This window comes from Gastrolobium bilobum, unplaced genomic scaffold (genome assembly GCF_033153095.1).
Source record: "Gastrolobium bilobum isolate Gb01-03AN ecotype WA unplaced genomic scaffold, APGP_CSIRO_Gbil_v1 utg3268, whole genome shotgun sequence".
Lineage (NCBI taxonomy): Eukaryota > Viridiplantae > Streptophyta > Magnoliopsida > Fabales > Fabaceae > Gastrolobium > Gastrolobium bilobum.
In genome coordinates, this window is record NW_026899992.1 from 452,561 (window position 1) to 479,169 (window position 26,609).

The following is a 26,609-nucleotide window of genomic DNA, read 5'->3' on the forward strand; positions in this document are numbered from 1 at the left end:
TTGGAGAGCTGTGAAACGCACCCTACGGTATCTTCAAGGCACGTCTGATACTGGTTTGACCATCAAACCTTCTCCTCAGCCACAACAAGTTGCTTATTGTGATTCGGATTGGGGTTCAGACGTTGATGACAGACGCTCAACTTCCGGTTTTTGCGTCTTTCTAGGGGGGAATATAGTATCCTGGTCATCCAAGAAACAAGCAGTTGTCAGCCGATCTAGCACAGAGGCAGAGTACAGGTGCTTAGCAGCCACAGTAGCTGAATTGACTTGGATTCGATCCTTGCTTGCTGAGTTAAAGATTGATACTATCAAAACTCCTCAAATTTTCTGCGATAATCTCAGTGCAGTACTCTTCACTGCGAATCCATTGTTTCATTCTAGAACAAAGCATTTTGAGCTTGACTTGTATTTTGTTCGAGAAAAGATAGTTAATGGCTCTGTTGCGGTCTACCATATTCCCTCTGTTGAGCAGATTGCAGATGGTTTAACAAAGGCTATATCCAGTTCTAAGTTTGCTGACTTCAGTTACAAACTCACTCTTCGTTCCTTCAAGCATGAGTTTGTGGGGGGATGAAAGTGTAACTGTACTAACGGTTAACTGTTAGTAACAGTATCCGTGAAAGTAGCTTAATTAGTTAAGATCCAGTTTAGCCTTTTGTATATATAAACCAATGTAACAGATAGCAGTGTATTCAAGATTCATAATTTTCATTCAATACTAGATCTTTTTCTTCCTCTTTCTCTCATTACTCAGCTTCTGATACCTTACAGTTATGATCAAATAATATAATTACATGACCATTTTTTCACATGAGAGAATCCACTTTCGGTAAAAGCATATTCAAAAGTGAAGCCCAAAAGCTTTCGGCTTGTTTCGTCACTGACTCACTATTAATTGTGGCCCAGTAGACTCCATAACATTACAGATTGTTTTGGCTTGTTTTAGGATAAATTAATTCGGTTTGAGCTCTGTATATTGAATCCATGTAAGAGATGGTTTTATCAAAATCATTTTTTGGTTCTCATGCGTTGAATCCATGCTTAGAATGCTTTAATGATGACACATAATTAAAATCTTGATTATTTGATAATTTTATTATGTGGTAGTCAAAAGGAACATCCATGTATTATATCGGAAGCGTTAAAACAGAGAGTAAAAACAGAGATAATTGAACGGTATAAAGGATAGAAGATAAAAGATTAAGATATAGGGCTTCATGAATCCAAGATAAGCTTGAAGTCAATACCTATACCGCGTTTATTAAAGATATATTTAACATTATAAGGACATTTTTAGCATCTAGAGAATTATAATCATGAAGGATCCAAGTGACGAGTTAAATCACAAAAAGCCATAAAGTGATGAAAGGAAAGTTATCCCTGATTGAAATACATTAAGCAAGGTTACATTGAGAAAATGTTCAATGCACAATACCTAAACAAGTGCAATGGTTACACATCAGATGAAGCCTACAACAGTACAATATCTTGGAAGATTGAAGCCAATTCCCAGTTGTTTTCCATAAGCATTCAATTGCTCTATCCATATTCATTTGAATTAACTACTCGGATTTGTGGAAACAATTGATATGATAGGTTTATCAACTTTGCCATGGCTACGTACCGAATAATTCTATAAAAGATGTTTAGAAAAGAAAAGAAAAAACTATAATATACCGAATGATTCTATACATTCATGAATCATTTACCCTTCACTTCTTCACTTGATAAATCATTTAAACATTTTTTCTTCACTTGTAATTCTAATATAGCATCCCTTTCTTTTCACTAAATCAATTATTTTTCTACCCTATCAATCAATATTAAGAAATTATATCTTTCCCTTTTTTATTTTTTTATTTTTCTCTTCACCCGTCTTTTTTGTCGCAAAGTGGAAATTCAATAACCGTTGTGTAAATTACAAGGAGAGAACTATTGTTTATGGGATCTATTTATCCTATGCAATATAAGATAATTATTTCCCATTGTTATATAACTTTAGGTGGAAAGAGAACTCATCTTAATGAAACTTTTTTTTTTCTTTTTTCTTTTTTTTTAATGTGTTATGCCTTTGTTAGATTATAATAAAGCATTTATCAATATCAGATCATGAAGTGGATGAAATTTTACAAGTGAATGAAGGGATTGAAGATATTGAACATGAATCTGCAAAGAAAGACTAGAAGAAAAATCACAGGCTCCACATTGCTATATAATATGCCATTCATATCAAAACCTGACTATTGTGCAAGAACTTTGATTACAGAGGAATAAAAAATATAGTTTTGGGGTTTCTATAATAAACCCTCAATTTTGTGTGCATAGGATTTCATATAAATTGCATGCAAAGGATTTGAAAATCTTTTTAATGATTATGATAATTTAAAAACTACATACAAAGGCAACAAAACAGAGGGGGGGAAAATCACTTTCAAATCTGAAGTGTCTAATTTTTATTACATTTGATTTGGCAATCAACAATTGAAATTATTTCATATCAAATTATGTGATATGAGAGAATCTATAAGATGAACAACACATAATAATATATTATAATTGTCATAAAGCTTATGCAATCCACAAAGGGTCCATGTGAAGTGAGAGTTAAACATATTACAAAAACACAGCTTTATTCATGTCTCTTACGTGGAGTCGCTACTGCCATGAGAGGATATTTTTTATGAATGGTGAGGCCATTAGTTTCAGACATGTCCAATTCCTCACCTGCAGGCAATGACCAATCAAATTGGTGGACAAGGTTTGCAAGGGCCATCTCAATTACACTAATGGCAAACAATGTTCCAGGGCAACCCCTCCTTCCAGCACCAAAAGGTACAAACTCAAAATCATGTCCTTTAAAATCTATTGAACTGTTGAGGAACCTTTCTGGTTTAAACTCTTGAGGTTGGTCCCAACATGTAGGGTCTCTTGCAATGGCCCAAGCATTCACTATTACTTGTGTCCCAGCTGCAATGTCATACCCCTTCACTTTGATATCTTGCATGGATTCCCGAGGTACTAATAAGGGAACTGGGGTATGGAACCGAAGTGTTTCTTTAATCACAGCCTTCAAGTAGTTCATTTGACCCAAATCCTCCTCAGTTATGTGAGTTCTTTTGCCAACCACACTTCTCACCTCGTCTTGCAATCTTTGCATCAAAATTGGGTGCTTTAATAGTTCTGTCATTGCCCACTCTAGGGGTGTGGAGGTTGTGTCAGTTCCTGCAGCAAACATGTCCTGCAAAATCAAGAATTACTTACATCTTCAACTATGAGATAACATCTAAGAATCTAACTATAACAAATCTCGCTATATATCTGTTAGAGGGAAATTACGGTGTAGTTAATATTGCTCTTTCATTTTTCCGAACCTATCTATATTTCTACATATCCGGGACAACTTATCATCATAGAAAACACACCAATAAGGCTTATTATCACTGCACTGTTCCTAAATTTAAGTATAACAATCCAACGACAAGAGCCATTACAAATTGGATAAACCAAAAGATACTCCTGATTTTTTATAATTCATTCATCCAAATTTTAAGAAATATGTTATTGTTAGAAGGATATAAAATTATTAATGTAACCTCACTAAAAGTCTTAAGGTTTTGAGTTAAAATGATTTTATACATGGTATCAAAACTGGAGTGACCAAATGGTCACGGACCATGTTTATGCAACCATTTCATCTAACAACTTAAGCTTTTTGGTCGAATTGGTTCTTTATATGATATCAGAGCTGGAGTAACCAAGTGTCATTACCAGTTCGATCCTCACCGCCCTCTCATATAGGTCTCTTGCTTAAAGGGTGTATTAGAAAGATATAAAATCATTAATATAACCACACCCAAAACTTTAAGAGTTTGAGTTGAAATGGTTCTTCACAAATATACTAATCCACACAATTAAACAAATACAAGTCTACATGCATGGTTTTTCATGAGTATACCTTGCCTCTGCCTATTGATTTATCACAAGAAGCAGAATCAACCTGAGAAATGGTGGAAGTAAAGCAAAACAGAAAATATGCTTTATGCTAGAGTAATATTATTATTTACATATGCAAAAAGGGAAAAACATGGAGAGAGAGAGAGAGAGAGAGAGAGAATAAATAGATGATATTCTTACCAGGATCAAAGCCTTTATTGTTGTTCTATCTACTTGGAAGCCAATAGTGTTAGTCTTTTGGATAGAAAGCAAAACGTCAACAAAATCATTCTGGTCCTCACTATCTACCTCAGCATGCCCATCACAACTAATGTGTTCCTCAATCACTTCATCTATAAACTCATCCAAATGTTTGGCCACTTTCTCTGCTCTACCCCAGAAACCATTAACCTTTCCCAACCAATCAAGCCATGGTATATAATCTCCTATAGAAATAGTACCCAACAACTCTACAAACTCCAACAACAGCTGCTGAAACTTATTCCCTAGTTCTCCTTCACGGTATCTCTTTCCCATAGCCACCCTACATACTATATCATTGGTAAGTGAAGAGCACAAATTAGTTAAGTTAACTAGCAAGGAAGAAGAAGAACACTCCTTAATATTTTCCATCATTCTTGCAGTTTCTTCCTCTCTCACACGATGAAAAGATTGAACCCTTTTGTTACTGAGAAGATTTAACACAGTGAGACTCCTTAACTGCCTCCAATACTCACCATAAGGAGCAGTTGCCACATCTTTGGAATCATATACGAGTATATCATTTATTTTACGATGTGGCCTATTGGAGAAGACGAGATCATGAGTTTTCAACACCTCACGTGCTGCATCAGCAGAGGAAACAACAAGTACTGGCACCTTTCCAAAATGAAGCAACATTAAGGGGCCATACTTTTGAGCTAAGGATTGGAGTGTGCGGTGTGGGAACAAGCCAAGCTGATGGAGATTACCTAGTATTGGTAATCTTGGAGGTGAAGGGGGTGAGTTTTTTATGGATGTTGTGGAGTTGGAATACCATTTGATGATGAATAGAAGAATAAAGAAGAACGTTATGATAGTCAAGACAACCATAGGGCCGGAATGAATGGAAACTTTCAAGCAGAAAATTTTGCATGAACTTAAGACAACTCTCTCTATACTTTTATAGGTTCTTCCTACCTCTCATTGGTGAAATAAAAATAAATGCAAGAAAAAAAATTGATTTCTTGATAAGTATATGCATATTACAGAAATCAAATATGGTGTCTCACTTTCTTATCTACTATCCTCGTTTCTATCCTGAAATAATGAAAAGTCAGAAAACGAAAATTAGTAACTAAGAAACAAAAGCATTGCCAATCTATGCAGTTGTAATTTTTGACATTGTTTCCATATAAAGGAATATGAGTGAGACATGTGTGGTTGTATAATAAGATAAATATTCACGTGATATGAAATTTGGCAAGGGAAATAGCTCACGCAATGGGGTCTAAACAAAGTAACAAACCTCAAAGTCTCTAATATCAAACGGCAAGAGTCTGCCCTATATGCAAAGGAAGACACGTATGGGAGAAAATTTTCGGTTGTCTTTTGGAAAATTTAGGATATTAATGATGAAAATATTAATGAAAGAAATGAGTAAATAGATATAAATTTTGGGAAAAATATTTGTCATTTTAAGAGAGAGATAGATACAAGAAATTATTTTTTTATTTAAAATTTAAATTAAAAAAATCACTCATTTTCTCTCCCATGATTTTCATTCTTTGTGTCTATCTTTGTTTATGTCATTTAAAATGACAAACATCAAACCCATAAATTTTTTCACATTTACACAAAAGGAAGTGCCATGGTATATGCTTTTTGCAGACGATATTGTGTTTATTGATGAGAGCAAGGAGGTGTTAATAGAAAACTTGAATTGTGGAGAAGCACATTGGAATCCAAAGGATTCACATTAAGTCGAAGCAAGGCTGAGTATCTGAAGTGTGAGTTTTCTCTTGTACGAGATGAGGACCAAGAGCCCGTGCATCTAAATGGTCAAAGAGGTACCCAAAAAAGATGCTTTTAAATACTTGGGCTCCATTTTACAAAAAGGTGGAGAGATTGATGAGGATGTAAATCACATAATCAGAGCAGAATGGATGAAATGGCGTAGTGTATTTTTGTGTGACCGCAAAATGCCCCTGAAGTTAAAAGGAAAATTCTATAAAATGGCAGTAAGACTGGCAATGCTATATGGAGCGGAATGCTGGCCAGCACATAGGCAACATGAGCATAAGATGGGAGTAGCAGAGATAAGGATGTTAAGGTGGATGTGTGGTTACACAAGGATGGATAAGATAAGAAATGAAGATATTCAACGAAAGGTCAGAGTAGTGGAAGCCGAGAAGATGAGAGAACATAGATTGAGGTGGTTTGGGCACGTGTTGAGAAGGCCCATGGATGCTCCTGTAAGAACAGAAGTTTGTTACCAAGAGCTAAACACAAAAAGAGGCAGAGGTAGGCCGAAGCTTACTTGAGGAAGGTAGTAAAACAAGATTTAATGGAGTGGGATATAGATTGGCGGACAGTATGTCTTAGAATGGAATGGAGAAAAGCTATAAGTATAGTGGAGGGTTAGACTCGTTGTTATTTCTATGTTCCAGATGGTCCATTTTTAGTCTTTTTCCCCTTCATTTCCCCCACTTCTTCTTGTCCCTTTCCTTTTTACTTTTATTTATTTATATATACATATATTTTTATTTTATTTTATCTTTTTTTATTTTTTTATTTTATTTGTTTAATTTTATTTATTTATATATTTATTTATTTAATTTCTTTTCTTTTCTTTTTTCTTTTTTTTTTTACTTTTTTTCAACCGTTTTGTATCTTTCATGTGAGTTCATCTACCACCGACCCCAATTAATTTGGAATAAAGGTATTGTTAATGTTGATGTTGATATTGATGTTGACACAAGAGGACCACCTAATTATTAGTGATCATGGACCAATAAAAATTTATTGGACATATGAAGAGCTTGTCGAGTCTTCTAACATCATAGTAGTTATTATCTTTTTACTCAAACATCAAATTTCAATCTGAAATTTAAGATATTATATTTATTGATATTTTTATTATATAATCCTTACTTAGTTGATTTATAACAAATATAAGATGTTACTACTTTCACTTCTTATCAATCATCTTTTCCTTTATGATATTGCAATTAAATAAATAAATAAAAAACCTTTCCCTCATGGTCAAGAATAAATTGTCTCATATCTCTAGTTTTTTTTTTTTTTGATAACAACATATCTCTAGTTTTTAACATGACCATATTCGAACAAAGCTCGTAAAATGAAAAGGAGAAAATAGTTATTGTAATTGCTCATCGATTTACTGACACAAGCTTAATTAGTTTCAGAGAGAGACGAAGACTTTGCTACGGAAGACGCACAACAAACCTCCTTTGCTACGGAAGCGAAGCAACCCCCGTGTAAGAATTAATGAAGTGACGACGGCGAAACTCAGCCATATAATTCTTCATTTTCCAATTTTCTTGCTCAACAATTTATCAAATAATTAGGCTTGGCAAGGCGTATTAACGAAATCATAAAAATTATATACAAAATAAATTTTATTATTACTTGCTATGATTTTGATGAATTATTTTTTTAAAATAAATAAAATACTTCAAATATCATTTTCAAGTTTAATTATAATTTCTTTTGGTTTAATGTTTGTTCTCTTAAAAGATATAAAATATGTCATTTTAAGTGAGAGATCGATAGACACAAGTAACAAAAATCATGGGTGAGAAAGTGGATATATTTTTTTAATTTAAATTTTAAATAAAAAATACTAGGTTGTGTCTTTCTCTTACTTAAAATGACACAACTCTATGTCCTTTAAACAGACAAACTTTTTTCCCAGTTTATAATAATCATTTTATATAAATAATTGCTTAGAGTGGTATATAATTTTTCAATCATTTTTATTATTATGAGTATATTCATTAAAAACAATTATTGTAAATAAGTTTGTATCTCATCTCATAATAAAGAGAAAAAAATCATAACATGTATGATATATTAAACAGGCTTTTTGACCCTTTTGCCCCTCATTAATTAATTAATAACCAATTTGCCCCTGATCAAGAACTATCCACCAACATGCCCCCTTTTAGTCGACTACCTTGCTGTTTTAGTCGAGCAAATGGTCAATCTTCAGAAAGTGGACTTCCGCAAATTTAGTCGACTAAAAAATCATCTTAATCGACTACATTTTTGGGATATTTAGTCGACTAAGTATCGATATTTAGTCGACTAAATGTCGACTGAAACCCTATATTTTCCATGTTTTCGGTCTCATTTCGATTGTTGTTGTTGTGTAAACCTAAATAGCTCCCTTTGTTCATGTGTAATCCTCTCAATCCGATTGTATTTCATCCCACCATCTCTACAGACCTAATATTGTGAAATCATTGTCATTGCCCAATTCCAAACCCCAAAATCCGAACCCAAACCCCCAATTTCAGAACCCAAGTCCCAATTTCGTGAGGAAGATGAGCACAAGTCCAAACATGTATGTGACAATGATCTACTATGATGGAAAGCATTATGAAGGCCCCAACGGTGTTCAATTTGAAGGAAAAACGAAAATGTTGAAAATCAAACGGGGCACTACATACAATGAGTTAAAGGAGAGAATTCAGCAAAAATTGGGTTTGCAAGGCAGCCAATGCGTTCAACGGATGATTGCCAGGGTAGAGACAACAGTTGGTAAGGATGCTATTTACTACATTGGTAACGATATATGTGATGATGAAGATGTCGAATGTGTCATAGATGCAATTGTTGACCGAAAATTTCAAAATTTTATTGAGATATATGTTGAATTAGATTGTGGTCAATCTTCATCTGCACCCATGCAAGTGTAGTGCAAGTGTTCCCCACGGACTCTTCTCTGCTCCTGCACGGCATCCTCTCGTACATATCCTGGAAGTACTACACCACTATCAGCGTCATACACCACAGTCTGAGAAGAGTCAAAATCATAGCCGAGTATCTCCAACCATGCAGGTGCCGTCATGATGATCTCTATTCCACAGACCCTCGACCTCAGCTCGCCCTGTACGTAGCTGAGGTTATGGTAGAAGGCCCGCACCATAAGCTCTGAATACGGACATAGGGTCTCGGCCAACACCCTCAGATGTGCCGCCTCCAACACCCCCACAATTTCAAATCCCTCCTTATCAAAAAAAGGCTGTATCCAAAGATTTTGGAGCACATAACGGCCGGTTCAAATGGTCACGTACGAATGAAGCGTGGACGGCAGGGTCGTCCTCAAACAGATACCCATACGGGAGGTCAACAGTATCAGGCTCTTCGTCTTGTCGCCTTGACGAAGAAGGCCGCTCTTGCCTATGCTTGGTGCGTCTCTCAAGTGACTCATTGCCCTCATCGCTTGGTCTTCTGCGGCTCGTCATTTGTTTAGGGTACCTACAATGAAACATGTCAGCATTTAACTATATGAAACATGTCATGATGGTAATGAAAACTTGCAACATAAGCGTTGTAAACCAAAAGCAAACTTTTGCCCCATACAAACTTTTCAAACAAAAAAATTCACACAATGCAAAAAAATAAACCTTAGTAGATTAGGGTTACAAAACCTACAACAAACGCTTTGATTAGAGTTCACAAATTTGGACAACAAACAAATACAAAAAATTCCTAAACCTAAAACACAATGCAAGTTAAGAAACCTTACCTATCCTTCAGATTTCACGATTTGGACCAAATTTGGGGGCAATCCACACGCCTAAAGGAAGGGTTTGGGGCGTTCTTCAGCTGCTCCTGCGGATTTGGGGTTTGGGCCGCCTCCTTAGTCGATTAGGTCATCCTACTCCCCCTCTGCCGAATGGGGGGTTTTTAAAAAACAAATCCGTCGATATTTAGTCGACTAAATATCGATACTTAGTCGACTAAATATCCCAAAAATGTAGTCGATTAAGATGATTTTTTAGTCGACTAAATTTGCGGAAGTCCACTTTCTGAAGATTGGCCATTTGCTCGACTAAAACAGCAAGGTAGTCGACTAAAAGGGGGCAGGTTGGTGGATAGTTCTTGATCAGGGGCAAATTGGTTATTAATTAATTAATGAGGGACAAAAGGGTCAAAAAGCCTATTAAACAAACAAAAAATACCAATATTGTTAATATTATAATTTTTTTATGCAGTTATATTAAGGTTTAAATCAATAGCTCACTCCTAATACTTTGTGAACATTATACTTTGTTGAAATTATTTATTAAATAAAAAAAATCAACATCGTTTTTACCCCAAAATTTAAAGTTATTTTTTTCATTTTAATATTAAGAAAATAATTATTTATCAAAATAATTATTTATCATAGCTTATAGGAACTCATTTTTGCTTAGATATATGGATAAACTTTGTTATAAAAAAAATTCTTTATTTTTTATATGAAGAGATATTAAGATAAAAAATTTAAATATCACAAAAACTAACTCAATGGATCAACCCATCCCACACCAGGGCAAGTTGCAAGCAAATTCAGGGATTGAAAATCATAACCCAACTGCCATTTGTGAATTGAGTTAAATGAATTTATTCAAGTGAGCATATGTTATGCTCCGTGATTATCATTTTTTAGGTGGTCTTTTAGTGTAAATGAAAGGATAAAATTAAAAAAAAATAGGAATAAAAAGAAAAAAAAATTAATATTGTAAAAAAGAGCACCAAATTATTAGCTACTATTGAAAATATTTCCCTAATTCAATGGGTTGGATCTATCTTACCATGTGATGTGGGATTGTCTGTTGTCTATCCAGCTAGGCTATAACTAACCCAGATTTTACCAACTTTACACGTTAACCCCTACTTTAAAATGAGACCCAAAACTCTTTTCGAATTCTTAGAATTGTATGGAATTCTCTTTACACAAAATGGATCGTGATATTTTGCCGTCAAATAAGACAATTGTATTTCACCTCGGATATGAGCTATACTTTTTAATATTCTTCTATTGCCCTATTTTGTTGTCTACTTTTCTGTTATTTCAATTAAAAAATAATGACAACTCAACCCAAAATAAATAAATAATTAAGATAAAAATTATTACATTTTAAAGGGGGGTTTTTTTGTCTTAATTTTCATTATTCGATTGAAGAAACGAAAAAAAAAACAATAAATTTGAATCCATCTTCTTATCCAAATAAAAATAAAAAAAGAAACATTGTTACATTTTCATATTTATGTAATTTCATTTTTTTCTTATTTTGTTTACATAGGAATATGAGTGTGGTAATCAAATAATATATTTTTTAATAATTATTTTGGATATAAATTTTAAAAACTAATTTTGAGAATAGAAAAACAATAAAAATTATTTAAATAGAGTTAGATTTAAATTTATAAAAAATTCCATTTATTTACAAATACCAATAATGAATTTTTATAATTACAAGATTATTTAAATTAAAAAAAACAATTTTATTTATAAAAATACCATTAATAAATTCTGATAGTTACAAAATTACCACCACAATAAAACAATTTCAAAACTAAAAAATAGTGATTGTTTTAAGAATAATTTTTACAAAACAATCTTTTCTAAACAAGTTTTTTGTTTTAAAAATAAAATAAAAAACTATTTTAGGAATAGAATTGAAAGAGTTCCATAATCTTGGACGTATCTTTTGTGGTACAAGATAATTAATGCTACAACTTCTTCAGCTGTCAATGCTCCATCTTTAAATCTTCACACTTGAGGCTTAATCGCAATTTCACCTCCACATTTAAATTTCTCTATAACTTGTAATAATTTTCTGTCTAGGTCATACATTACGGAACTACATCAGACAAGGTTAGATTGAGAAAAATGACATCTTAAACTTATAACATACGAATACGAGTGAGACACTTGTTGTTGTCAAACAAGATATATAATCATGGACGTTTCTTTTGTGGTATGAGACAATGCTACAACATCTATGGACCATCTTTAAATCTTCATCCAACATCTATGCTTATTACACAATTGGTCCGGAAAAAAAAAAAAAAAAAAACTTAATCACAAAAATAATTAGATGTGATTGACTTAATTATTAGAATAATTAAGTGGGTTTGGTATCTGTGTATTTTGTATCTGATTCAGATACGGAATACAATGATTACGTGTCAAATGCAATTGAATGGTTCTGAAAGTATTTGGTGGAGTCACCACATCCAATTGTCTCAGCAATATGTATCTCTTATTGGGTCATTTCGATCTTGCTTAGAGCTCATCTTTGCCATACTTCATGCTTCAGAAGACTTTTTGTGTGGCAGTAACTAACAGGACAATAGATATATTACTTGTTTAGAGCATAGTCATTTCTTTTTTTGAAAGCTGAGCATAGTCATTTCTAAACGCAAACATTGGTGCTTCTTTTATGGACAAAGCAGATTCAAGGTGGAGCCCAAAAGCTTTTGGCTTGTTTTGTCACCATTAAAGAAGACACGTCCATTGAGTGGACCAGTAGACTCCCTAACATTACAGATTGTTTTGGCTTGTTTTAGGAGAAATTGATTCTGCTTGAGCTCTGTATATTGAATCCATGTAAGAGGAAGTTTTATCAAAATCATTTTCTTCTTTCTCATGCGTTGAATCCATGCTTAGAATGTTTTAATGATGACACATAATTAAAATCTTGATTATTTGATAATTAAAAGGAACATCCATGTATCATATCGGAAGCGTTAAAACAAAAAGGGTAAAAACAGAGACAATTGAACGGAATAAAGGATAGAAGATAAAAGATTTAGATATAATATACTTCAAGAATCCAAGATAAGCTTGAAGTCAATAGCTGACCGTGTTTATTAAAGAAATTTTTAACATTATAAGGTCAAATTTAGCATCTAAAGAATTTATAATCATGAAGAACCCAAGTGGCGAGTTTGATATCAAAGAAAGCTAAGTGATACCTGCCATAAAGTGATGAAGGAAAGTTTTCCCTAATTGAAGTACATCATTCAAGCTTACATTGAGAAAGTGTTCAATATGTTCAACAAGCTTGCGCTTTCCGGTAATGCTACATAATGTTCAATATCCACTATGGGAACACCATTGCAGCTTATGGTTTAGACAAATCTAGCTCCTGAATGAGATGCGATTAATGCACAAATCTCTAATTGTACTAAGATTAAATAAGACTAGTTCAGCTTGAGCTTGTATCAAGTTTCTGAGAAAGATGGAGAAACAAAGGACTTGAGCACTTGTACAAAAGATATAAGCTTCTAATACAAGAAAATGAATGAATAAACAAAAATATTGGGGAAAAGAAATTACCACTATTGATTACACACAAACTATGCTAGGAACGCATCCCACAATCGAATTTTGTATACAAGCATCTCAGCATCACCAGCACGGTGATATAAAAATAAGGGTATAAGCGCTGTGAACAGAGATTATAAAAGTTGGTCAGACTTTGTAATGAAGTGATTTGCAGCACTCTCATTTCCTCCGGAGTAACAAGCAGCCCGAAAGAAAGCCGTGGGGCTGTACAGAGTTTTCCATTTGCTAAGCTTTCATGGAATTCTACATGATTCGATGACCTCGCTGACAGCTCTATGAGTCTCCGGTGAAATCATGTTCAAAGACATATGAAATTCCTGAAGACAGAGACATGATTATGAATTTAAAATGCTATCAATGGTGTCAATAATTTTCTTTAAAAAAAAGAAAAAAAAAATAAAAGAGAAGGGTGAGCATCCAATATGATTAAGCAGGCCATATCCATTTTTCACACTTTAGATGGTGATTTTAAATCCCATTATCTACCGGGAACCCAAAATATACCTAAACTCTGCCTTCTAAACATATATCTATGTTGGGGAGTTCAAACCAAGAAATGTAATGAATTTTTCAAGTCAAAAGTGTTCTGGCAAGTGCAACTCCGTGTTAGCATTTAAACTTCTGCAAGATTTGCTTTGGAGCAGCCTCAAACTACACCATAGAAGACTATATGGTTATTTACACTCAAAGACAAACTAAATATGCTAGTTACTGCAGACAGATTAAGCATCAGAAACTAAACCCAATATCCAATTACCCATCCCAAACAAATTTAGTGAATAAGAAACAATATGTCTAGCTAGTTTCACAATCTAATCCCCATGGTATTTAACAATATCAACAGCTACATACCACAAATCTGTCCAACACAGGTACAAGACTAGCTAAGTTGTGATCTGGAAGATTGTCAGCAATTGCTGCACGGATGCTCTTGCTGTAGACCAAAAAGGTAAATTATGGGCGATAATGTATGCAACAAAACTAAACTAAACAAGAAGAATTAAAATTTCTTAAAAAATTTACCTTTCGGTGGAAAGAAATGCCAGAAGCAGCGCAGAATAAGCTTCCACAATCATTTTCTCAGCTTCTTTTTCACCTTGTAGAACAGCTGCCTCATCATTCTGCATAACAAAAGATTATTCAAGATACATCAGTCAGTAGTCACAATCAAATTTCCTATATTATGTTCTCTCCTACATTACAAGTCTTGAGTCACACCAACTTTTATTCAATTGTTTCAACTATTGATAATACTTAAACAAGTACAATGGTTACACATCAAATGAGGCCTACAACGGTTCAATATCTTGGAAGATTGAAGCCAATCCCCAGTTGTTCTCCGATCAATTGCACTATCCATACCAGAGTGCAATTGAATCAAACAAGATTCCAACTTCCATTTTTTCTTACCCTTGTTCATTTGAATTAACTACTACTTGTATCTTTTGTAAGTATTTCAGTGAAATAAACAAAAGCAGCTTTTCATCAGCTGATGATGATGAACCATTGAATGATACAGTGAAGAAGTTGGCAAGATCAATTAAAGATTTTACACACAGAGGATATATGGAAAGGATCCTCTCATGACATGTCCTCATGTGAGACTTTCTCAGTTGTCCATAGACAAATCAACAGTGACGAGAGAGAGAGAGTGTGTGTGTTAGGATAGAGAGTGGCCATGGATTTGTCTATGGATGACTAAGATCGTCTCACACAAAATAGTCTAAAAACATAATACGAAGTGTCAGACAAGAATTCCAAGGAAAAACTGGAATCTACCCACCAGTTGTAATTGTTTATCTTCCCCAGCTGCTTCACTTTCACCCTGGTTGGCCAAGAAAATAGAGCATAATAATTGAATAACATCCCTCCGAACCTCCTTGTCCAAGCCTTCTGAAAAAGGTAGTAAAACACTGGCTGCTGCAAGCCGTGATCTGCCAAAAACCAGAAACAAAGTTTGAAGGGGTAACAACAAAAATACAATAACAATAAAATACACATCATATTATAATGCCAAAACTTTCTTTGGTGTTCGGTTTCTCCTTAGCATCTTTTCAATTGTATATCATGCCAAAAAAATACCAAGTTACAGTTAGTGTGAAGTCATTCTATTCTGTCTTTTTTCAGTAAAAAAAAATCAAATAAATCAAAGGGATTAAGCAGTGGGTAAGTTTTAAATCTTCTAATTACTAAAAAAGTGATAGGCTTGGCAATACAATAGTTGTACACTATGGTGAAACCCCTCTTGAAGGGACAAAGAGGAAGGTACAATCTTTATGCTACATTAGAATTTTGAAAACAAGAATAAAAGTATAGTTCACAAACATGCCATCCAGATACAGTCTAATAGAGACTTAATTAGCAAATTTCCTAAGATTAAAAGTTCAAGCAATTGCAATAACAGTATGAAAATCATGAATTTCAAAGAGAAATTCTGTCCGTGTGTCTTAAATATACAATGGAGAGGAGTTTGTTTATATAACCAAAGTGGTAAAGAGGTACAATGTATTTAGACAAGTAAGAACCTAGACACGGTCTTCAATAATAGGAGGAAAAAGACTGTCCAAATATACAACTTACAAGAGGAGGAGGAAGACTTGAGGGAAAAAACATAAATCTCTTGTTCATGTATCGTAACAAACTACCAATCCAGAAATTGTTCAAATTACCTGTTTCGGCCATCCTTCTCAACTAGGTTTACAAGCAGGCCCAGAATAGCAACAAGAAAATCCAACTCATTATCAGTTAGATGCCTATCATTTTGATGGTCTTTTGCAGTTCTTGAAGCATTTTCTTTTATCTGAGCAAAGGAGAAAGGGGAGCTGAAAGAAGGGAAATGACCAGCAATTAACATAGACATAGTCTCCAATCCTCCATGGGAGGCAATTTGCTGACAGCCAACAGGGTTGTCATTAGTCAAATTCATCAGCACCTACAATAAGACAACATTAATTAGTGCATAAATCTTAAGTGACTTCATCAGTGCTGCATGCTAAAGACCCTGACAGGAGCTCAAATGAAAAAAAAAAAACATATGAACAAAGGGATATGGACATATCCCAGTTCTGCAGATAGGCCTATCAGATTACATGTTAAGAGATAGGGTGTTACTTTTCTTCAGCAACAGTTAAAAAAATTTGTCTACAGCTGAGACAAATTTAAGTGGGGCCAACCTTTAAAATCAAAAAAATAAAAATAAATAAAAATACATATTGGTAGATGTGAGGGGAACAGGAGAAAGCAATCACCTGTGACATAAGACTATGATTACCCTAAGAGATATAATAAAATCATTCATGTGCCTTCACCCAAGGGCTATGCATTTGGGGAGTTGGTTGCTTGACAGTATATATAAACAAAACAAGAATTAAATCCAGCTAATATTTATCTGGATGTTGGCCAGCACATAGGCAACATTGATAAGGATGTTAAGGTGGATGTGTGGTTATACGAGGATGGATAAGATAAAAAATGAAGATATTTCACGAAAAGTAGGAGTACTACTGGTGGCTGAAAAGATGAGAGAACATAGATTGAGGTGGTTTGGGCACATAATAAGAAGACCCATGGATGCTCCCGCAAGAACAAAAGTTTGTTACCAAGAGCTCGGCACAAAGAAAGATAGAGGTAGACTGAAACTTACTTAGGGAAAGGTAGTAAAACAACATTTAATGGAGTGGGATATAGATCGGAGGACGTTGTGCCTTAGGACGAAATGGAGAAAAGCTATAAGCATGGTGGAAGATTAGACCCGTTGTTATTCCTATGATCCAGATGGTCCCTTTTTAGTCCTTTTCCTCTTCATCTCCCCCCTCTTCTTCTTTTCCCCGTCTTTTCCTTTATCTCTTTCCCCTTCCCCATCTTTCTTTCTTTTTTTCTCTTTTTCTTTTTTTTTCTCTTTTTCTTTTTTTTTCTCTTACTTAGTTTTTTTTTTACACCCCCTTTATATATATATATATATATATATATATATATATATATATATTATTAGTATTATTTTATTTATTTATTTTTATTTTTATTTTTTATCTTTTTTCAATCCCTTGATAAAGGTGTTGTTGATGCTGATGTTGATTAGTATAGTGTACAAATGTGACATAAACTTGAGGTTGCAACTACACGTGAAAAATAAATAATTACCAAATGATTTAATATGTAAGCAAGTTATCCACTTTCACTCAATTATCCAAATATTATGACAAGAATTAGAAATAAAAAATATAGAACAAACACTAAATCCAATAAAATACCTTCACAGCAGTAAGAAGGCAATCAGTTAGAAGGCTGGAACCTTCATCATCACCAACGTTAGAACTGGAACAATTGATATCCCTGTCATTTATTTCTTGCTTGCTTACATAGGTCTGAGATTGACATCCATCGTCAAATACTTTCTTTGCTATCTCATGCCTTTTAGAATTAGATCTTTTTTGTTTCCCTGATAGTAGGTCCCACTTAGAGGGTGCATAGTCATCCTCATCAAATGCAAAGGGATCTTGGCTATCATCCAAGATTACAACTGGGGTACCTTCTGTAAAACGCACATTCTTCCTTGAACTATTTTGGATCATGGATGTGTTAGAGTATGAACTTTTTGATGCAGCACTACAAGACCCAGACGTGGAAGAACTAACCCTCATCTTTAGTGAATAAGTATCAGTAGCTGAAGTGCTCGGAGTTTCAGAATTGGATAGTGAACTTTCCAACTGAGTACATGTAAACAGTCTGCTGTTCTGAGAAATAGTAGAACTCTTAACAGAAGAGGCTCTCTCCACACCAGAGTACTTTCTACTGGAACTGATGGATAAAGTCTCATTTTCTGCAAATTCAAACAAAAGAGCATTCAGAAAATCTGAAGAGCTTATTTCTACATTAGTAAGCATATGCAAATTCCAATGAATTGTCAATTTGTCACCACCAATTTATCTTTTAGAACATGACAACAGCTTAGCATAATCCAAATGCTTGCGAAGAAATAACTTATCTTTATAGCAAAAAAGTGTAGAACAATGAAAGACAAGGCATGTTAGAGATATGTAAAGCCATTAAAGTAACCTCACCCAACAGCTTAAGCTTTTGGGTTGAATTGGTTCTTTACATGGTATCAGAGCCTCGGTGTCACGGGTTCAATCCTAACCGCCCCTATTTAATTAATAAATAATTAAGTATTGTGGAGTTTGTTAGCACAAGTGGGTGGGCCTGAGCATTATCCACCCTTCAAGCCCAGTGGGTTCTCATGTGAAGGGGTGTGTTAGAGATATGTAAAGCCATTAAGGTAACCTCACCCAACAGCTTAAGTTTTTGGGTTGAATTAATTCTTTACAAGGCACTACAATGATGGCCATTCTACAATTTACCAAACCTTGAATAAACCTAACCTTCTCAGAAATCTTCCGTAAGAAAACACTCAAACTACAAGAGAAGTACTCAAGAGTCTAAATAAAGCAATTTCTGAATCAAAGTCCACACATGACCATTGGCTCAAATCCATGGCTTGGCTTTAATATATAAGCATGGCTCAAATCCATGGTAGGGTGTACTATAAGCATAATAAGCAAACTGAAAAATCCATGATCCCAACCCTATTGTCATTGCTCACTTCTCTTTCAGATTAAAAGAAAAATATTTTTCTTCCCAATAGAGACAACAAAATCAAATCAAGGATTAAGATATGACATCTTTCAGGGTAAACCAATAAAGTAACCCCGGAGCTTAATTAATTGATAGAAACTGATTTTTACTGATAAAACAATGCAGAAAATAAAACATAAATCTAAAGTTCTGCAGATGCCGAGAATCTCTAGCCCAGACCCATTCCCTTTTCCTCCCAAATCATGACTACCATGCACTACTTATCCTTATTCCTTCCTTCGTATATTCTCATTTCTTCCCAGCCAAATTTCCACCTCCCACAAATTCTTGCCAGTTCAGTATTAGGTTATGCTCTAGACTTAACTACGTGAATATTCCCTTCACTTCCCATCCCCTTCCATGTAGGATATAAGTCAGTACTGAGGTATATAACTCTCCATATTTTTTTGCATAAAAAACAAAAAGACATAACAGTTATTATACCCACCAAAAAGAAGGGGAGGGGGGGAGAGAATTCAAGCAAAAGCTCCTATCTAGAAGAAAAAGGATAGTTAAAAAGTATAAAGGTTTCACAGTGATTTGAGAAATTTCTGCATAGACCTCTAGTATATGTAACAATAATCAGAAAAAACACAGTTTCACTACCAGATAATAACAATCTAGTACCTTTATAGTCTCTTAGAGGATCCAATTCAGCATCTTGACTGACCATAGAGAAAAGATCGTAAGGCTTGCTATCAATGGATACAGCAGAGGCCCTCCGACGTAAATATAGATCTAGAAGTTAGAAGTTTTTGGCATGGATGAGAGAGAGAAGAAAAGCTATGAACCATCAGAGATGTAAACTAATCAAAGCAAAATAACCACTGAAAACAAAATAATTAAATGAGGAAAAGGAAGCAGAAACAGGAAGTTAGTCCTCTGTATGATCATTACCTGAGAGGATCTTTATAACAGTTATTATCAGCTCCGTAAAAGAAAATGGGGTTGCCTGACGACTCAATTTTCCTTTCATTCCAAGCAAATGAGACTATAATGAGAAAAAAAATGTTAAGAATAAGATTGATAAATTAAAAAGTTCACCAACAAAACATACAATATGCATTATGCAATACAGATGGAAAGTCACACAAGCAAAAGTCAAGACAACAAAAATTATATCTATGAAGAAAAAACAAATTTCTAGGAAAACAGGCAAAAAGCACATGTCAACCTGATTGTCTGCACTTAGGAAAGTAGCATTTTCCATTATCTTCAGGCATTTGAGAAGCAAGGTTAAGCTCTTCAGACGTTTTTCATTTCTCAAATCTTTGGTGGACAGAGAACTATCCTCCATCCAATTCTGAAAGACAAATCCATGGATTTAAGATAGTCATTACTCATTACCATAATTTCTTATTTATGGAAGCAAATATAAAAGAAGAATTGACAAAATACAATATCTCATCTCAGAGTAAGAAATTTCAATCAGAAAATGCTCTCTCTGTTTTACATTGTCTCTTTCAATTCCTTTTTGCTAGAGCCATGTCTACTTCAAATATAGTAAAGCATGCATATTGAACTAACATATAAGATCACACTCACACCTCCAAATCTGAATGACAATTCATGGTGACTTCAAAGACAGCATCAAGTCCTCCATGCTCCCGTAGTTTTTCCTTAAAATTTCCACCAGTCTTCCGTACAGCACCAGAGGTTTCTAAACACAAGTAGTTCAACCATAACATCCAAAAGAAAAATATAAAAAAATACTCATAAAAGGTTACAATACAAAGGTTCCAATAAAAGAATATATAGAGTCTTCCAGACCACAAAAGAAAGCAAAGTCTACAGAAGTTAGTTCCTGATCAACTACAAGCATCATAAACAATGTATTGAAATTATAATTTGTGTGGAGAAAGATTAGCACAGAAAATCATAATTTACAGGCAAAAACAGAAAAATCTTGATTAGTTTGGAATGGAAATACACATAAAGAAGTTATTGAAATTATAACTTGTGTGTGGAGAAAGATCACAACAGAAAAACATAATATACAGGTAAAAACAGCAAAATCTTGATTAATTTGGAATGGAATACACATAAACAATACCACTGAAATACATCTCAGAATATATTAAACCCCCAGAATTTATATATAACAAACCAGATTCCATCAAATTAAGTACCATGGTACTGAGAATTTATTAACTTTATTAGTATTTGAATATCAAAATGGCACCTTCAGAAATTGAGGAGAAAAGAAGTATCAAGATTGATTTATAAACAGTAAACATCATTATACAAGAACAGATTTGCTTAACTATTAATATTTTGCCACAAAAAAAAAAAAACAGCATTTCAAAGAACCACATATATATGAGGGAAAAGAACATTTTCAGCCAATAATATAAAATGTGGAAAGAAATGTTCTTTACGATACCATCAAGAGAAATGGCAGATAAACAAGCCTTCTCCGTAGTCAGCAATGCTAACCATTTTGGGCATAACTCTGGCCTCTTAACCCCGTTGTCATTCTGACAGGTTGTTTTTAGTTCTTTGCAATTTACTAGAATTTCTTGAACTTTAGAAAAAATTGCAACAGAACTGGAGTCCACTCTTCCCGTTGTATTTTTTTGCATGTCATCATTCTGACGCAATGATAGAAGTTTAGAGCCAAATTTTGGTGCTTTGTCTGCAATAGCTGTGGATACAATTGGTCTTAACAACTTGATTAGAAATTGAACACAACCAGGTGATTCAAGAAGGTGATCATCCTGACCCTGAAACAAAAGCATATCCAGTAAAATATAGGCAAATAATGAATATGTAGATTGATAAATTACAGAGTCCAAACTAAGTGCCCAAATGGAAGTACATGCCACCTAATAATCACTATTGTCCACAAAAGATTGGAAGCGAAACCGCAGCATAAACTTATCAGAGATATTCAAGATAAATTTCTTCATATATAGCAGTAATCCTATATATTTTCAATCTATAAGGCGTTCCCATTATATTTGTTACCTAGTTACTTGGGACAAGTCTACAATCAATAACAAACAAAGCGGATGAAAATAAGCAGTGAAGAAATAATTGGAGGACAGTGAATGTTTAAGTATAGATTTCCTACTACCCTGAACAAAACACTTGAAGTTTGATAAACAAGGAACCAAAGTAGCAAACATGTAATCACCAAGAGTAAATGTATGACTGAACAAAATTTAGTGGGAATGAAACCCATTAAAGGACTATGTATATCGCAAGTGTAGCTTCCTCTTCTGACTGTAAACCAATACCAATAATTTTGTTATAGATGGGTACCAATCTCATAATGTTCAGAAATATTGGCAAGCACCAAAGACGTCTGATGACATGCACTCAAATTGGAAAATTTTCTAATAAATATGAACAGAATGAACAAAAAAATTTTAGAAAGGTTTTTAAGTTAAACTAAATTGAGAAAATTGTGGACTGTGTAATTTTGGAATGCACGAGCCCAGGAAATTAAGTTTGGCCGAGCTTTTAATTCTTAAGAAAGTGGCAATACATAGTATTGCATCCAGAGATAAGCTTCTTAGGCATCATGTCAAAGAAAATGTTTTCATTGCTTGATAGGAGCCACTAATGGATTTCTTCTTTTCTTCCAGTTCAGAAACAAATCCAATTGAAAGTATACACATGTCAAACCTTACATACAGAAATATTATGCATGATATTAAAGATTTGGTTTAAACCTAGGATCAAACAAGTACCAAGAGAGAAAATTAGCAAAAGAATGCTAACAAAACTAATTATTAACTAGAAGCATAGCAATATATTAAAAGAGAATGATGGCTTGCTACATCTAGCAGATTGTAAAAAAATTTACTAATGTAAAAGAAATTCCTCGGCTATTTAATAACCATGCTCATATTACCCATAGCTTCTTTCATTATTCACTGCAACTGCAATATTACAAACAATAGAAGACTTACATCACTGGTCAAAATGTAGAAAAGGGTAGCAGCTGCAAGATTGCTGGGAGAATCATCAAGACCGAGGCCCAAAATAGCATCAATTATTGTCTTTGCCATCCTAGAAAGTATAAAAATCTGGGATTTATCAGCTAAGAATCACCCATACTGTTATATTTCCTATGCGTGAGAGTGAGTTCAACCCATGCACTCACTTTAAAATTCCAAACTAAAGTAAAGATATATTGAAAATATTACCCTGTCCCTGCCTCACTCACGGACAATTACATAATACTCATGCAATTGATAAAAGCAATACTATGAAAAACTTAAATTCTGAATCCTTATATGGTAAAAATATACATATTCTATTTACAAAAAAAATATATATATATATATACATATTCTCATTGTATCAAATGGCAATGGCAAGATAAACCCACAAAGGGTGGCTCAAGTGTTAAGCAAACTTGAGCTCAGCCTGTGAGAAAGCCCTTGGGAGGAGGGGCAACCTCGATACCATGGGCAAAGATTAATCTCATACCCAAAAGGGTATGGGGATACCTCGTATGATTAAAAAATAAAGGCAACAAACAAAGCCCATTCAGTGAAGTGAGACAAACGCAATCCTTCAAAACTGTAAAATATCGAAGCTCCTCTTCAAATCAAGTTTCTATTTGGAAAGTGACCAAAGATATCTCATAGTTCAATCTACCTAAATGAGAACCATAATACCAGAATCGTAAGTGAAGCAAAATACTAACCCTTTTTGTTCTTCTTCACAACCAGCACTAATAAATATACCAGAAATTCAAAAGCTTGTAAAAAGAGAAATAGCAGCAAATTCAAAAACCAGAGACATCAAGTGAACCTAAAAAACACCCCACAACTTAACCCACCCAAAATTTAAAATTTTGAAACTAACCCCAACAAAACCAACACCAGAATTTCAGATTCAAAACCAACAAGCAACAGATTCCTTAGAGAAAATCACATACCCTTGAGTCCGCAGAAGCCTTCGCTGCTGCGTGGTGGCACATATGGACAAGAGTGACACCAAGCTAGCCCTTCTGATCCGCAAAGGCTGACCCTTGCGAAGCCCATCGAGTGCGAAATTGACCTCATCCACGTGCTCCATCATCTCACCAAACTCCTGCGCCTCCATCAGCGTCGACGTCGCCGGAATCGAGAGCACGTTCGCCGCCTTCTTCTCTGCCGCCCTCCTCGCCTTCTTGGACTCCCTCCCCCCGCCGCCGGGGTCGCCGCCGCACAAAGCGTCGATCGAATTGGGGTCGGAATCGAAGAGGGACCAATGCGAGGATGAGTCCTGCGACGAGAATGCGAAGCCGTAGAGGTTGTCCTGTTGGGAGCTTTCTTGGGACTGTGAAAGCGAGCTTCTCACGAAGGGTTCCGAGTCCGAGACGTCGTCGTTTAGCGAAGAGCCCGAGCACGTTCTTGAAATGGTTCTGTTGCGTCGACCGTAAGTGCGAACGATCATTTTTTATTTTCTTCGGTATCGGAATCGCAGATCGGCGGTGGTTGGTGGCGGCGGCTATGTGTAAGGGTAAGGATTGGGCATTTTTGAGACGAAGCCGAGGGCTTTTTGGGAAGAAGAAGCTCAAATTTTCGGTGAAGAGAAACTGAAGAGAGTGAAAAGGGTGAGAATTTCAGAACAAACACCAAGAAGAACAAGAAGATGAAGAAGATGATGAAGAAGAAGAATTGAATCGAGGTCCTTGTGTGAATTTGAAATTTTTGTTTATATTTTTATATATTTTATTAAATTCTGTGCGATTTTGAACCAATGGGCCAGTGAGGTTTATTTAAAATTTTTTATCCGGTAATACCCTCGGAGGGAGCATCAAATGAGGTTAGTTTGGTCATTTTGAAAAAACAATTTCAGAAATCGTTTTCTGATATAGAAAGTAACCCGTAATTCCCAAAGCAAGAGTCTTTGCCAATAAGCGCAGCTATGGTTTGCGAGTAGAAACTATTATAAAGTGTTGCTAACTACTGGTTAAGTCAGTTTTTTCACGTGATCTTTTATTAGGTGTTTCTCTTTTGATAATTTCATAGTTTGCGATTTTATCAAAATTTGTGAAAATTTATCAATAAAGAAATAAACACAACAATTGTTTATGTGTTTGTGATGTTATTCTTTAATAAAAACATAACATGTACATAATTATTTATTAGTTAAAATATTTTTATAATCTTTATACGTAACAGTCATTTTAAATCTTATATCAATTCATAATATTATAACAACAATGAATAATAAGGATGGATTTAAAAATGATTTTATATATAAGGATTAAATTAAAAAAAAATTATGGATAGAGATATATTTAAACTTTTTTCACACTTCAATTATAAAAACATTAAAAAAATAATACAACTTAAAAAATGATACATGTGATATTTTTGTTAATACTACGCAGATTTAAGTTAACAGTTAACTTTATACAAGTTCTGTCCTGTTCTTTTAGATTAATATACATGCAATGAGGAAGAAAAAAAAGGGTTCTGGCCAATAAAATAGACTTCGAGAACACTTGCTATCATTCAGAATTAGGACTTTTATGTTTCCGAAAACAAAGTAACTATCGTACCATGATTAATATTATTTAAGGAGAGTGGGTGAATGGGTTATGCCCAAGAAGCATTCTATATCTTCAGTGTGATTCTTAGGTGAAATAACTTGGAATCAACAGCATAAACCCTCCTGTTAGAGATGTCAAAGTTGGTTGGTCCTTCTAATCCACCAAAAATGACCCGGCCTGTCTTTTGGGTTGGCGGATAAGCCCTTTTAAAAAATAAAAAAATAAATCTTATTTTTCTAGTTTTATAATATTATCTAATTTAATTTCATATCCCACTAGAGTTAGGGAAGACCCTCCAACCTCTTTGAAGATTTTCGAGAGAAATTACATATCAACCACCAACAACGTCCTCACATAAATCAGCGGGTTTTGAACCCACACCCTTGTAGGATATGGACCAAACATGTAGCCAACTGAGCCCTCATTTGTTAGCCTAAATTGTCACCCTTTATATCATCCAAATAATTGACAATACCATTGAAAAACAACAACAAAAAAACCGGTTTGATTTCTAGTTCTAAAATTTATTTTTTGGTTTATAAAAAAAAACTTGTTTTTCAAAAGAAAAAAATTGTCCAAAGATAATTATTTTATAAAAATACTCTCACAACAATAATTATTTTTTAATTCTAAAACTAAGTTGGAGAAGAAATATTCTAAAAAAAATGGTTTTATTATTTTTAAATAACAATTTTATAATTATAAAAATATATTAATGACACTTTTATAAATAAACTTAATTTCTTTTCAATTTTAAATTACTTTACTATAATAATTTTATAATTATAAAAAATTATTAATTATATTTTTTAAATAAATAGAATTTTTTCATAACTTTAAATTCACTTATATTCAAGCACGATTAATTTTTCTCTAACTTTTAAAATTTATATTCAAAATATTTTTTTTTTTAAATTCAGACGTACACCTTATTCTTTTGTTTTGAAGGTCGTATTACTCTAGTCAAGTCCAAGATAGCAATAGTGTCAAACTCTACTATGCAAACCATCCCACTTGTCAATTAAGTCATTTTTGGTATAATGTATAAGCTCTAATAATATAAGTTTGTATTATATATTATGACATTTTAATTTTTTTGATGTTATTATCATATAGTATAAATTTATACAACAGAATTTCTTAATATATTAAAATGATCTATATTTAATCAATTCTTAATATATTAAAATGATGTAT

General features: G+C 33.9%; 2 protein-coding genes across 3 annotated transcripts; both read right to left on the reverse strand.

Annotated features, from left to right (window-relative positions):
• Positions 1–2,629: 2,629 nt before the first annotated feature.
• Positions 2,630–5,019, reverse strand: LOC133294733 (cytochrome P450 736A117-like). The gene is made up of 2 exons (XM_061493477.1): positions 4,135–5,019; positions 2,630–3,238 (listed from the first exon to the last, which is right to left on the reverse strand). The coding sequence occupies exons 1-2, from the start codon at positions 4,831–4,833 to the stop codon at positions 2,630–2,632; spliced, it is 1,308 nt and encodes a 435-aa protein (XP_061349461.1). The 5' UTR covers positions 4,834–5,019.
• Positions 5,020–13,003: 7,984 nt separating this feature from the next.
• Positions 13,004–24,556, reverse strand: LOC133294693 (wings apart-like protein 1). Of its 2 annotated transcripts, none has more exons than XM_061493425.1 (13): positions 23,808–24,556; positions 22,831–22,930; positions 21,297–21,636; positions 20,461–20,573; positions 20,088–20,216; positions 19,811–19,904; positions 19,541–19,651; positions 17,533–18,101; positions 15,952–16,214; positions 15,066–15,216; positions 14,306–14,403; positions 14,135–14,216; positions 13,004–13,599 (listed from the first exon to the last, which is right to left on the reverse strand). In XM_061493425.1, the coding sequence occupies exons 1-13, from the start codon at positions 24,305–24,307 to the stop codon at positions 13,516–13,518; spliced, it is 2,634 nt and encodes an 877-aa protein (XP_061349409.1). In that variant the 5' UTR covers positions 24,308–24,556; the 3' UTR covers positions 13,004–13,515. The 2 variants fall into 2 exon arrangements, with proteins under 2 accessions (XP_061349409.1, XP_061349410.1); XM_061493426.1 differs by having other exon boundaries at positions 22,831–22,947; positions 23,808–23,973.
• Positions 24,557–26,609: the final 2,053 nt, after the last annotated feature.

Coding starts and splice junctions, on each gene's coding strand:
- LOC133294733 (XM_061493477.1), bottom strand. CDS start 4,833: ATGTTGCTTCATTTTGGAAAGGTGCCAGTACTTGTTGTTTCCTCTGCT. Junction 3,239..4,134: donor CAATAAAGGCTTTGATCCTG/GTAAGAATATCA, acceptor TTGATTTTGCAG/GACATGTTTGCTGCAGGAAC.
- LOC133294693 (XM_061493425.1), bottom strand. CDS start 24,307: ATGATCGTTCGCACTTACGGTCGACGCAACAGAACCATTTCAAGAACG. Junction 19,905..20,087: donor TCCTAAGTGCAGACAATCAG/GTTGACATGTGC, acceptor TTCTCATTATAG/TCTCATTTGCTTGGAATGAA. Junction 14,404..15,065: donor AAGATAAACAATTACAACTG/GTGGGTAGATTC, acceptor TTTGTTATGCAG/AATGATGAGGCAGCTGTTCT.